Genomic DNA, 13,436 nt, shown 5'->3' with positions numbered 1-13,436 from the left:
CACACACACACACACACACACACATATATATATATATATATATATATATATAATTACATGTAGTCACACCATTATTTACTGGACTTTAGTATTATGAATTTCTACAAAAGCTTACAATTTATGGATAAAACTGGCTTCCATCGAAAGCACCATATGTGACCTAAAGAATATATGAAAGCCAGAATTTAACGTAAACCTGTATATGTACAAAGAGGTAAGTACAAAGGTATTAGTCTATGATTATGACACTAGGGCTAGTGGGAACGGGAGGGCAGTCACGATGACAACATCTTTTTCAATAGTGCCTATGAGTTTTTTATCAGACATATTTTGCAAAGGAGAATATGGAAGCTGGGGCAGGGTGATGGCACAGAGGTTAAGAGTGCATACTGCTCTTCCAGAAGAGGCAAGCTCAGTTACCAGTACCCACATCAAATGACTAACAGCCACCTGTACTCCAGCTCCAGGGTATCCAATGCTCTCTTCTGGTCTCCCTGGGTAGCTGTCCACATGTGACATACAGTCACACAGACATACACATACACATAAATAATAAAAAAAAATAGATAATTATAATAAAACAGAGACAGTAACAAAGTACGGTCCCCAGAAGACACCATGATTATTCAAAGGAATCCAAAGCTAACAAACTACAGAAAGGAAATACGTAAGTAGAGGACCATGAGACAAATATTATCTCTTAGAGGATTTAAAAAGAATTGGAGGGAAATTGGTTTGCCTGGTAAGAGTAAAATTTTGGTATCTTGGTAAGATTGAGATTCATTTAACATTGTCAAAATTGTGTGCTCTGTTCTCACAAAGTACAATTTTTGGTATACCAAAAGTAAAGGGACAACCAGCATTATTCCATTAATGCCTTTTCTTGTAAGGAATCATATGGTAAAGTTTTATCACTACCAGTCCAGTTTTACCAGGTTCATAGTCACGAACTTGAATAAAATTTGGAGAAAATCTTTACCTTTAAGGGGTCTTCTAAACCTTCCCTTACACTAATACGTATCAATAGAGAGACATTCCCACTATGCTTTTAATACAAAAGGAATTCAAGATAAAGGAATTTGAGATTAAGTAGAGAATGTGTGAAATGCAACAAAACCCAAATCTAAATTGTACAACTATAGACAGAGTAGTACAACCCACAGATGCTCCATGAGAGGAAACAGAAGCTGAAGAGGTTAAGGAATGTTCCCAGTGCCACCTGGCTGAGTGCTAGAAGTTCGGTTTCCAGCCCAGACCTTTCTATATTGTGACTTAGATTGATTACCCTTAAAATTTATTTTATTCTTGCTTTCAGCTATGTATGTATGTGTATATGTAGTTGTGGATTTGTGCACATGAGTGCAGTGCTTGTGGTGGTCAGAAGAGGGCATACAATTCCCAGGTGCTGGAGTAGCAAGAGGTTGTGAGCTGCCTTATGTGGGTGTTGGAAGTTGAACTGTCTCTGCAAGAGCAATCCATGCTTTTAAAATATTTCATCTTATTTTTTGAAAATTTCGTACATAAGTACTATATTTGCATTATTTTTAACTCTCACAGCCACCCTCCAACTCCTTCCATATCACCCCCAACTCCCTCTCAATTTCTTATCCTCTTCTTTGATTATTATTGTTTTACACACACACACACACACACACACACACACACACACACACACAATGCACTGAGGCCATTTAGTTGTGCTCATGTGTACTTGTGTTCAAGGCTGCCTGCTAGGTTTTAGGTAGCCTCTCAGGGAGCTAGTCCCTGGAGAAAATTGATCCTCCCTCCTTCAATATCCATTGGTTTCCTGTAGCTCTTCATCTAGAGGTGGAATCCCTGAAATTTCCCCCATCCACCTTGGCTTGTCAACTGGTTTTGTCATCATACAGATCTTGTTAGACTACCAAATGGTGGACATTTCATTGGTGTAGCTTCCTATCATGTCTAGAATAATTAACGAGCGGAAGATGTCTTGTCCCTGGCTCTTACAATCTCTCTCCCCTCTTATAAGATGCTCCTTGAGCCTTAGGTACAGAGGCTGTGTTGTAGATATATCACTTAGGGTTGGGCACCTCACAGTCAATTAGTCTCTGTATTTTATCCAGTTATAGAACTTTGTAATAATCTCCATCTGCTGCAAAGAAGCTTCTTTGACACGTGATGAAAGGTACACTTGTCTGTAACTATGAGGATACATTTTTAAACGTTGTAAGAAATGATGTTGGCCTAGGAAAGTGACAGAAGTAGGTTCTTTTCTAGGGTCTATGACCTTTCCAACCATGTATTCTCAGCTATGTGTCACAGTACCGTGCATGAATTCCTTCCTGTTGAGTGAGCTTTAAGTCTAATTAGACAGCTGTTGATTACTTTCAAGATAAACATGCCACTATGGCATCAATAGAGACACTTTGCTGTGCTGGACATCATTGTGATTCATAGGCTTTACAGCTGGTTAGGACCACTGATAATTTTCTTTCTTGGCAGCTTGCATACTATGAGAGCTGGTTTTGAGGAGGAGCTTCCAGTTCAGCTCCAGTTCAGTTGCTCCCAGTCTTGTGTCCAAAGCGTGCATCTTCAAGTAGGGTCTTCCCTTTAAATTCTGGGAGGCGATCAGTAAGCTAGCTCTCCGGCCCTCACACAGAACTTTTAAATTCTGTAAATGTAATATTATAGTGTCAACTCTCACTGTCCTACTGAAAACTAACCAGTGGTTTCCCCAAGATTTAATCAAAACAAATGTCGTTTGCTATTCTGTATATTTTTAGGATGGTCTCACCTGAGGATCTGTATATTTTTAGGATGCTATTCTATATATTTTTGGGATGGTCTCACCCGAGGTTCTCTGATATTTATTGTTAGTGTACCTGTGACACTTGTTCCCTATGTGTTTACACACCTGTCTTGTCTAGTTTCTTTAGTGGAGTTCAGATTTCTTTTAAAGAAAGTTTTTCTCTCACCACCCTGTCCATAATTAATCCCATTCTCTGTCTCACTCACATACTTAACAGTGGTAGGTATCTGCTCACAATCATCCACATAGACAAACATGCACATATGTTTGTGTGTATTTATCACTTTCTTACACACACTCAGTCGTGTACACCATAGCTACACACAGAATTCCACACTAAGTCAACTCAGACAGTCCCTTATATACACCCAACATACATACATACACATACATAAACACACACTAAAAAAACCTCTGTACAACAACATTTACATTATACTTTATCCCTTAATATACTCTATTGTTTAATTTATAACATCAGCGTGTGCATAAATGTGCATTTGTATTTCCTTTTCTGTTTCCCATGTACACATTAAGGGAGGAATTATACATCTTTCCTTCTGAGTCTCAGAGCTAGAACAGTGTGAGGCACCTATTAGCTTTCCAATATGTATAAATAGATCTAAATATGGAGGTGGGAAAGCTTCTAGAGAACTCCATGCTTGACCTAGTCAGAAGAAGATAAATTAAGAGGACAGATAGACATAGAGCTAGAAATTATAGAACATTGAAAGACAAGATTTGGGTTTGTCTCTAAAATAAGTACAGAGCTACAAAATTTTTTTTAAATAGAGGGACAGTTTTGCTTATATATTTTTGTTTTATTTCATTTTTTTAACAATTAGAAGCATGAGACGCTAGTCTTGAAATGTATTTGGGAGTCATACTGAAGATTGGAAAGGGACACTTGGCTGTTTGCATGTGTGGAGGTCTGCAGATTCTACACCATTCTCTGGGCTGAGAAATGTAACTGAACACTTTTCTATTGTGCTCATGTAGCAGGTGACCCTTACCCAGGACTCTAGTATTGTTCTGTCATCCTTTACAGAACACATTCTTTTGCCAAGCAGGCCATCTGGGATCTTCTTCCCATCCATTCATTTCTCTCATGTTTTCAACCAATAGAAAGTTCAATTTTAAACCCTTTGAGAAATTGACTGGGATTCAATGAAATCAGAAGCCATACAGCTGCCAAATAAAAAGGGAAATAAAGCTAGATGTTTCTCCTTCCAGGCGTATACCAGATGTCTGTGTCAGAAGCAGCTGTCCCAGGAGAGGAAGTAGGAAGAGTGAAGGCCAAAGACCCAGACATTGGAGAAAATGGCTTAGTCACGTACAATATCGTTGACGGAGATGGCATGGACTTATTTGAAATCACAACAGACTATGAAACACAGGAAGGGGTAGTGAAGCTGAAAAAGGTGAGTTAGAAGAACCAGAAATGTCAGTGCTGCCCAGGCAACCAGGTGGGAGGAGGGTGATGGGTAAGAGGTGAGCATATGAGAGACGAGGGGCTAGCCGAGCTATGGGGAGATTACAGAAGTGTCTTCATTTCTTATGCTGCAGAAGGTTCTGGCCTATAGGGCAGATGATGCCTGTCTGAAAGTTTTGGTTTGTTCTGTGTTTTGGCACAATTCTCTGGTAGAGAATAGACAATTAGATCCTCCCTGGAGTTTGAAAAAGCAGCCCCAAGTTCCTTGAGGTCTGCCAGACTAAGTCTGTTAATACAGATTGTTCAGACCCCCTTTTATTTCAAACATCCCTGATTCGCTGCACTGTACCACCATCTGTGAAACTTGAACCCATCTTCTTTTCAAATTTTTCTTCCAAAATTAAGCCATAACACTAATGATTCCTTCTCCTTATTCAGTTACATTAGCATCAAGCACACATCTCTTTCAGTGATGAATTACAAACATGAGCTTACTGCTTGGTTTTATATTAGTATATCTAATATGTCCTCAGTACTATTGGCCAATAGATTCTTCCAATGAGCAACAATATCCCAACTTAATTTTGAGATCAAGATTCAGAAAGATTCAGTCACAGTCACATAGTGACATGTGGAATTCAAACCAGACTATGTCGGAACAACTTCCCTCTGAAGACATTTTGGAAATAACTGAGCCAGAAAGTCAGATAAGATTCCCTTTCAAGTGAAGAAAGAATTCCAGTACATTCTAAAGCAGTTTCCCTCCTGATTCACCACTTGAGAAATCAACCTCTCTGTCATCACAGTGTATTGAGCATTAAATGTGAATTGGATGAGGGGATTACCTTGGTTTTAATCAAGCATTCATTTTCTTCTTGGTTTTATAGCATGAATATTAAGCTTCTTGGTGTGATAGAAAGGATTGGACTGTAACATTGACAAAAAATTAATTTGAAAAGTTGATAAAGACGCTAGTAGCTGTAGAGGAAGAGAAATGGAGTAAGGCGAGTCTGGTCAGCAAGGGAGCATGGAGTGAGTTACCCTGGGAGGCTGATCTTTCACTGAAATACAAAGGACCTGGGGAAAAATAGAGGACATACAGCAAAGAAAAGTTAGAGGGTGACCTGAGACAGCAAGGAATCTTGAGGGTGTAGAGACTGAGGTAAAGCTTGGATTCTTACAAAAACTCTCCACTAGGGACTATGAGTGTCATAACCAAGGAAGCCTAATTATCGGCCACAAGAAGGAGCCTTATTTCTCTTGGTATTGCCTCTGTGTGTCTGTGTGAAATGTGTGTAGCCTTGAGCTGTCAACTTATTTTGTTAATTGATGTTACTAGCCCTCCTGCCTGACACTGACACATGAATATTGACATTAGCGATTCTTGCCTCTCACCCTTTGCTGCTGCTATAATTGGATTGTCCATAATGCGAAAGTTGTTGCATGTAAAGTGGGCATAAACATATACTGTTTTCTAAAACCCTGAAACATTCAAATCACCCCCGTAAAGCTCACACATGGCAAATGAGCTCTCTGCATATGATTAATTTGTGCACTTTCCTCCAATTCTCTATGTTTATTATAAGTACTGGAATAATCTTTTACAAAGCACTGACATTTAGGTTTAAAAATATGTAGGCTGTTTTTTAATAAGGAAGAGGAAATTCACCTTAACTTGTAGCACAGAGTTCCCAATGCCCACTAGGAAAAGCAATCAAAAGTGAAATTAATATAGTAAAAATGTGGATCCCTGTGGTACATATTATGTACAAGTTGGTAATATAAAGGCACACAGATGATCATGAAAATGTTTTGGTTTTTTAAAGACATCCTTTAGTGGAATTTTTTCATTCATTTCTTAATTTTTTATTCATTTTTCACTGAGTTCTAATTACTTATCTGGTCAGCTCATTGTGAAAGCTGGAAGACTAAAGTGTGAGAAATGGAGTACTGGGCACATAGAAGTCCAGATTCACAGGACAGTTCATTTAAGAAATCCTTATAATAGAAGGTGGTTCCTCACCCTTAACTGTTGACCATAGGGGGCTGTTCCAGCTCCTTCTAGGATGTTTTACAACACATAGACTGTCTTCATATATAAGTTAGCATAGGTTAGCATCCCCCTATTATAATAGTTAAAATATAGGTAAAGTCCCAGGAGTGATGAGAAGCAAAATCACTCTTCAACTGAAAATCCAGCGATAGTAAAATGGGTGGTGAATCACTGCTTAAAGGAGCAGATCTTGAGTTGATTCCTGATAGCTGAAGAGGACTTCCCAGGATTGAAAAGGGGAAGAAGGCAGGAAACAGAATTCAGGAAGGGCTCGTGTCAATGAAAACAGGCCATAATCAAGAGACCACAAGGCATTCAGTCCTTAGAGTTTTAAGACAGTTGCAATAAGACCAGATGAAAGACTGTTGTTGAAACAAAAGGGAGACATTTAAAGAACCCAAGAAGGCAGAAGAGAAGTAGAAGATTTCAGGAACTTTGGGGGTTTTAGGGACTAACTAAAACCCTGTTTGGAGGGAGAAAGACAACACATTGTAAGTAAATGCTTAAATATTATCCAGACATCAGCCTTTCTCCTAACACTGTCAAAATGATGGATGTACAAGACCACACAGTGCAGTTATTCTTAGGCATTAGATATATTTGATAGATTTCAATTTTAATATTTTCAAAAATAATATTTTTATAGACTTCTGACTGTGGGTCAAGAGTTCATGGCAACAATAGAGAACCTGTTTTCAGGGTATTTAACCAATTTCGAAGCACTTAGCTAAAGAACAATATAAAATAAAGATTAGCTTCTAGGTGGCTTGATAGCTGTCAGAAAGAAAAATCCAATTTGTCCATTGCAATCCCCTTGACCAAGTAGGAATCCCATCTACTGGGGAGAAATCACAGCATGATTTCTAAGTTGTTTATTTTCAACCAAATAAACTTGTGAAGTAGTGTGAACAGCAATATAAGACGTTTTGAACCTTTCTTCTTTTAATGCACTATTTTATGCCTGGTTTTTGTTCTCTATTTATACATACCAATGTGGATACATTACATTTTGCATAGTTCTGATCGTAGGGTGATCTGATTTGTTAGCTTAATGTCACATCATAAACATTTTACATGCTGTTATATAAACACATAATCATTTTTAATGACTACATAACGTCCCATCCTATTGATGGACCATGATTTCCTTAATAAAATCTCACAGTTGGATTTGCTGTTCGATGTGTACATTTTCCCAGTTTAGACAGAACCTTCTGTTATGTCTAACAAATAATATGCATTTTTCAATATTATTTGTTTGCGTTTTCCATTGAATAAATCCCTCAGGGAGAATTTTCAGAGGTGGGGATTAGTAAACTAGGGGGTATTAAGATTTTTATGGTTTATGCAACGTGTTGCCTCATTTAGCTTTATTTCAACTATTCATAACAGTGATATAAATGTCCACATGGGGAACTACCTTAATCCTGTTTAGAAGGAGAAAGAGAATATATTGTAAGTAAATGCTTAAAAGTTATCCAACAATCAGCCCTGGCTGTTCATTCAGTCAAAACGTAGGATGCATGTGCCTGCATGATATAGTCATTCTCTGATATAAGAAGGTAAAGATCTACAAGACTCAGTAGACCCTTTAGGGATAAGACCTTCTTACTGGGAAAGGCAGCTCTGAGGCCACACATATCTGCTTGGGCCTAATGAGAAGGACTTCCTGAGGCAATGATGCTGCCTTTGCTTAAGAGAACTTAGTAGAGTCTCAGCAGAGTGGGAAAGGATGTTCTGTATAGACCATTGGAAGCACCTGAAGGTACTAGCCTAGGTTGGAATGATCTGGATGAACGCAGTCAGTTAGTCTGCAACATGGCCATACTGTATTCCACTTTAGCGGTGTTTTCTAGTGGGAACATTCATCTCGGTCCTTAGGTATACACCTCCATCAGGTTCAAAGAACTCTGCTTTAGAAATACCAGCAGACAGAAAATTTACCTTTTTTGATTACAAATTACCTGGTCTCAGAATTATCATATTCCAGTTCATGATTCTGCCTAATAATTACTGAGATTTCAGGGAAATGGCTGCAATTTCATTTTGCCAAACTATAAATACCATTTCTTTCTGATGCTCAGCAACACAGTCAAGGATCAGGTAGCTTCTGGGTCCCACTCAGGATGATAGAATGACAGAGGAGCTGAGGTTTAGTTCAGCGTTGGGAAAAAGGAGTGTTCCCCGTTTGCAGGGCAATGGAGGCAGAAGGTGACAGTGTCAAGGATGAGCACTGTGTTTAATCTTTGAGCTGGGGCTGTGCAGAAATAGATCAGTACTAAGCCCAGTGATTATATGTCCATTCAAAGTAAGTGTTTGCCTGGCAAGTGACAGCAGCACGGGAGGCAGACACTTGCCTTCAAAGATCAAGCTTTCTGCAAACATTAGTGGGTTCTGCCTCATCAGAGCAAAGAGTAGAAGGTTTTCTTGTAGGTGTCAGGGTCTGATTTGTGGTGCTGCTTTACCTTCCTTTCTGATGCATACCTCCCTGTGTTTCTTCTGATTCAAGGACACTTAAGTTTTCTATAACTGTATCCTTGCAAATTTTACGGCTGTGGCTTTTTTCTTACTTGTGTAAAAATATGGACTGCTTAGACTTTTTATTCTTTACATTGTACAATTTTTTATGCATGCATTATTTCCAAAAAGAAGCACTATCTTCATCCTCCTGTTACCACTAATAGAAGGAAACCTAAAATTCAATACACTCTGAACAAAATATGTCATGACATTTTTTGCTAGAAAGTAGTGTCATCGTTTCCCTAAAGGGACATTGGGAACATAACACATAAGCTTAAAACTTAGCACTGTTTTGAGATATTCAGGCCTCAAAAATTGGAAAAGGAATAATTCTGTTATTAAGTGTGTTGGGCTGGTAAGATGGCTCAATGGCTAAAGCAGTTGCTGTGGAAACAGTAGGCATGAGGACCAGAGTTTGGCATCCTAGATACCACATACATGGCAGGTTAGCAAGGCAGACTACCTGTAATTTCAGCACTAGCAAGGCTAGTGAGAATGCTTAGAGCAACCTGACCAGTTAGCCTAGCTGTATAGGTGAGTTCTGGGTTCACCTGAGAGACCCTACCTCAATGTATAAAGTGGAGATCCATCAAGGAAGACTCTCAAGATCAACCTCAACCCTCCAAATGCATGTCCACACAAGTACATATGCCCCACATATGTGTGTATATGCACACGTGCATAAATACACACCAAACACACATACATATGAAAAAGAAAAATGTAACTTTATGTTATGTAATAACATCCTCTACCAAAATCTGTCCATAAACTGTGAAATAATCTTACGCATGTGCAGGTTAAGATCTCAGCCTTTGGGAAACAATATAGTCAGTAGCTGAAAAAATGAAGCTTTTGGGGGGTTAGAGAAATGACTCAGCAGTTAAGAGCACTGGCTGTTCTTCAGAGGACACAGGTTCAATTCTTAACACCCACATTGCAGCTAAGAACTGTCTGTAACTCTAGTTCCAGGGGATCAGACACCCCCTTCTGACTTCTGTGGGCATTACATGACACGAGTGCACTTACGTACGTGCAGGCAATGTACTCACACACAAAATAATAAAAATAATTAATAAAATATTAAAAACTAACAGGTAAAAAATGAAGTTTTTCTTTTGATGGACTTGGAGCCGTCATGTGTGGCAAGAAACATGGGGTAATCATTAACTAAAACATAGCTTTATAACTTGACTAAGATTTAATGGATGTTTTTATTAACAAGATTCCTAATAGTTTTACAAAATGGGCCATAAAAATACATTAGTTCCCTTCCTTAGGTGGTTTTTAGTGATGACTTGGGCAACTTTGGGGGTGTTATATAGAATGAGATTGGCTCTAGATGGGGTGGTGGCTCTAAGTCTGCCATACTAGAATTACCCTTTGAGGACACCCCACATTTGAGCAGTGGATTTCTTTTATTTTCTGACCAAATTGCTCATATAACTGGATACTGAATGGGCACAGATTTTCTTTGGGGAACTATTTGTTGTGCCCTAAAAGCAATCAGGTCTTATCTTCCATTGTTCTTTCAAGGATCTGGTAGTCAATCTTCTCTTCGTTCTTACCAGCCTGTAGATTTTGAAAACAAAAGAGCATATAGCTTGAAGGTTGAGGCTGCTAACGTGCACATCGATCCGAAGTTCATCAGCAATGGACCTTTCAAGGACACTGTGACAGTCAAGATCGCAGTAGAAGATGCTGATGAGCCCCCGATGTTCTTGGCCCCAAGTTATATCCATGAAGTCCAAGAAAATGCAGCTGCTGGAACTGTGGTTGGAAGAGTGCATGCCAAAGATCCTGATGCTGCCAACAGTCCCATAAGGTACACACGGTCACTGCAAGAGCTTGCACAGGCACCTGCAGAACCGGGAGGTGTGGGGAGAGTTCTATAGGAACCACAGCTTTCCATTTCTAAAAGGGCCCAAAATTATCAGGATCCATAGATATCAAGCACATTTAAGATTTACAAGAAATATGTCACAATCTGTGCAACCTTATCAGGTTCAATAGATTGCAAACAATGTTAAGATTTACGAGGTACACATTCTGCTTTACCTCTGCTACTAATTTTTTAAAATAAACTTTAAGCTGTGTTACTTCTTTTTGAAGCAGGTTTCCCAATGTGTACTAGATAATATAACTATTAGTCAGGTCTGTCTGTCTTAAGGAACTGGGATAAAATATAAATATTTTGAAGTGATTGTAGTGATTATATTTTATTAATCAGCCCCTGCTCTAGTTACTCCAGTAGGTGTGTTAGGCATATGATCCAATTTATTTCCTCAACTTTATTGTTATATGAATGGTTATCTGAGAGAAACTTGGAGTCAGCAAGATGAAGTAATCAAATTGGCACAACTTATGAGCTGCCACCTGTCACAAGGAAGCTCTGTCTAAACCCTGTTGGCCACTTTGAAAAGGTAGCAAAGTGCCCAGCACAGGATTATGTATTTGTTACTCAAAGAGGTGATGAAGACTTCTGCTTCTCCATTCCCACCTTGACTGACCTGAGCAGTGAGACCGTGAGGAAGAGGACCAGAAATGAGCCTAGGCTGGGAATGGACTTGAACTACAGATTTCAGGCATTAATAGAGTAGAAATCCATAGTTGTCTGAAGTCCAGTTCCATTGACTGGATTATCCTTTTTCCGTTCCTCTACTTCCTTCTTGGAGTCTTCCATCAGCCTCCTCATGGTGTCTCTGCCTCCAGCCTCCCAGATGCCCATACTGCCATCAACCTGGTAGTCCAAATCACTATTATAAAATACACTTCCAATAACATGCCATTAAAAAGAAGCAAAAACCCTACTGATTCAATTATCTCTCATAATTCCCCCTAGAAAGTAATATAGTCTCTTCTATTTCATTTAAAGATCTTCAACTCCCCTCCCACACACTTCCAGCTCAGTCATTCTCTGAAGCAGCTATGAGTCTTAATCCCTACCTTTTATGTGGTCCACATTCAAATGGAGACCTGTGTCTTTCCAGCTAGCTGGAAGCCTTTGTCCTGTCCATCTCCAATATGGATGTGCTATCTAGACCAGCGGTTGACAAACAGATGAAGCTTCTGAACAAATCTTGGCTCAATGGTCTCTCTTCATCCTCCCTTCTCCCTAGCTTCTTTCCCTATGGAAATTTCCAGATCATTAAGCACAACGTTCATCCTTTCAAAGCATGCAGGCTAACCTCTATTAGCTAATGCCTCATGTGATCTTATGGAACTGGATTTTCCAGTTAGCATCTTTGGAAGGATCAGCCATGCTATGGAGTGTATCTGTTTAACAGTTTTCTTATATAATTTAAAATTTTAACTATTTTGGAGAATTTCATGTATGAGTACTATATAAAATCTCTACCCCTCCCTCTTCCCCTCTAACTCCTCCTATGTTCCCCCCTCATTCCATCTCAATTTCATGTGGTCTTCTTTAATTATTATTGTTACATTTATATACATGATGTGTCATTTACATGGGTATTCCTGTTCTTTTAACTGTTTGCTTTTGCAGATTTTGCCTCTGAGTATGTTGCTACATGAGTCTTTGCCTACACGTGTTTTCTTTTCTCTTGGTTATATATCTAGAGATGGAATGGCTGAGCCTGTAGTAAACCTGTATTTGATACTCTGAGGGACTACAAAGTGGTATTCTGCAGTGGCTGTACCATTTTCCAGTCCAGTCAGCAGTGTGGCATGCCTCCTTTTGTTCTCACCTCCTAATAGATTCTTAACCACATCTCAAGGTGGTTTCTATTCATTTCTGTAGTAACTACTGATGTAAAACATCCATACAAGTGCTTAGAAGCCTTCTGTCTGTGTATTGTCTTAAGAAAAATGCCTCTTCAAATCCTTTGCCCCATCTGTAATTGGAATTTCCAGCTTTTTATTGCTGCATTAGAGTGTTTGTTATATATCCTGGATACTGTAGAGCCTCATATGATCCATGATTTGCAAACATTTTCTCTCATTCTGTAAGTTGCCTTTTAATCTTGCTGATAGTATCCTTTGAGACATAGGAATTTTCAATTTTGATGGAGTCCCCCTTTCCTTCTTTGGTGGACTCTGCTTTTATCTGTCATATCTAAGAAACTGTTGTCTATTTGACATAAACTCAAATATTTACACCTGTATTTTCTTTGAATAAATTTTATAGTTTTAACTCCTTTATTTAGGTCCTTGATTTCTTTCAAATGTATGTTTGTATATGCTGTGGGGGGAAAAGCACATATTAATTATTTTGCATATAGATATACAACTGACTTTAGAGATCTGGCTTTATTTCTGGACATCGAAGTTGAGTCCATTGATCTATATGCATATTCATATGCTAGCATCACACAACTTTTATTTCTGTAACTTTTTAGGTTTGAAGTTAGCAACTATGATTCCTTCACTGATTTTGTAAATGAATTTTATAGGAAAAGAGTGAAACATTAATTTGTACTATGTATGGGAGCTTCCATGTTACAAAGGCAGAACTGGATAGTTTTTGCAGAAACCCTGCATTCTGCAGTATAGAATGTTTCCTAGCTAGCCCTTGCCATTGGCTGACCACTGACTACTGTTCTAGTCAATCGGAAAATACTTCCACTAAATATATTGCATACCCATTGTGGACTCTGTTTACTGAATGAATAGATTAA

General features: G+C 38.7%; 1 protein-coding gene across 1 annotated transcript in view; it reads left to right on the top strand.

Annotated features, from left to right (window-relative positions):
* Cdh11 (cadherin 11) overlaps positions 1 to 13,436 on the top strand; it is a gene marked incomplete in the record, with an annotated part of 165,090 nt that overhangs the window by 123,898 nt on the left and 27,756 nt on the right. The window contains 2 exon segments of the mRNA XM_029565720.1: positions 4,025 to 4,212; positions 10,368 to 10,621. Coding sequence (XP_029421580.1) covers positions 4,025 to 4,212; positions 10,368 to 10,621 — 442 coding nt within the window.

This window comes from Nannospalax galili, unplaced genomic scaffold, assembly GCF_000622305.1.
Source record: "Nannospalax galili isolate Female #2095 unplaced genomic scaffold, S.galili_v1.0 scaffold1018, whole genome shotgun sequence".
Classification (NCBI taxonomy): Eukaryota; Metazoa; Chordata; class Mammalia; order Rodentia; family Spalacidae; genus Nannospalax; species Nannospalax galili.
Note: the sequence above shows the minus strand (reverse complement) of the source record. Positions and strands in the feature narration are given on the sequence as shown.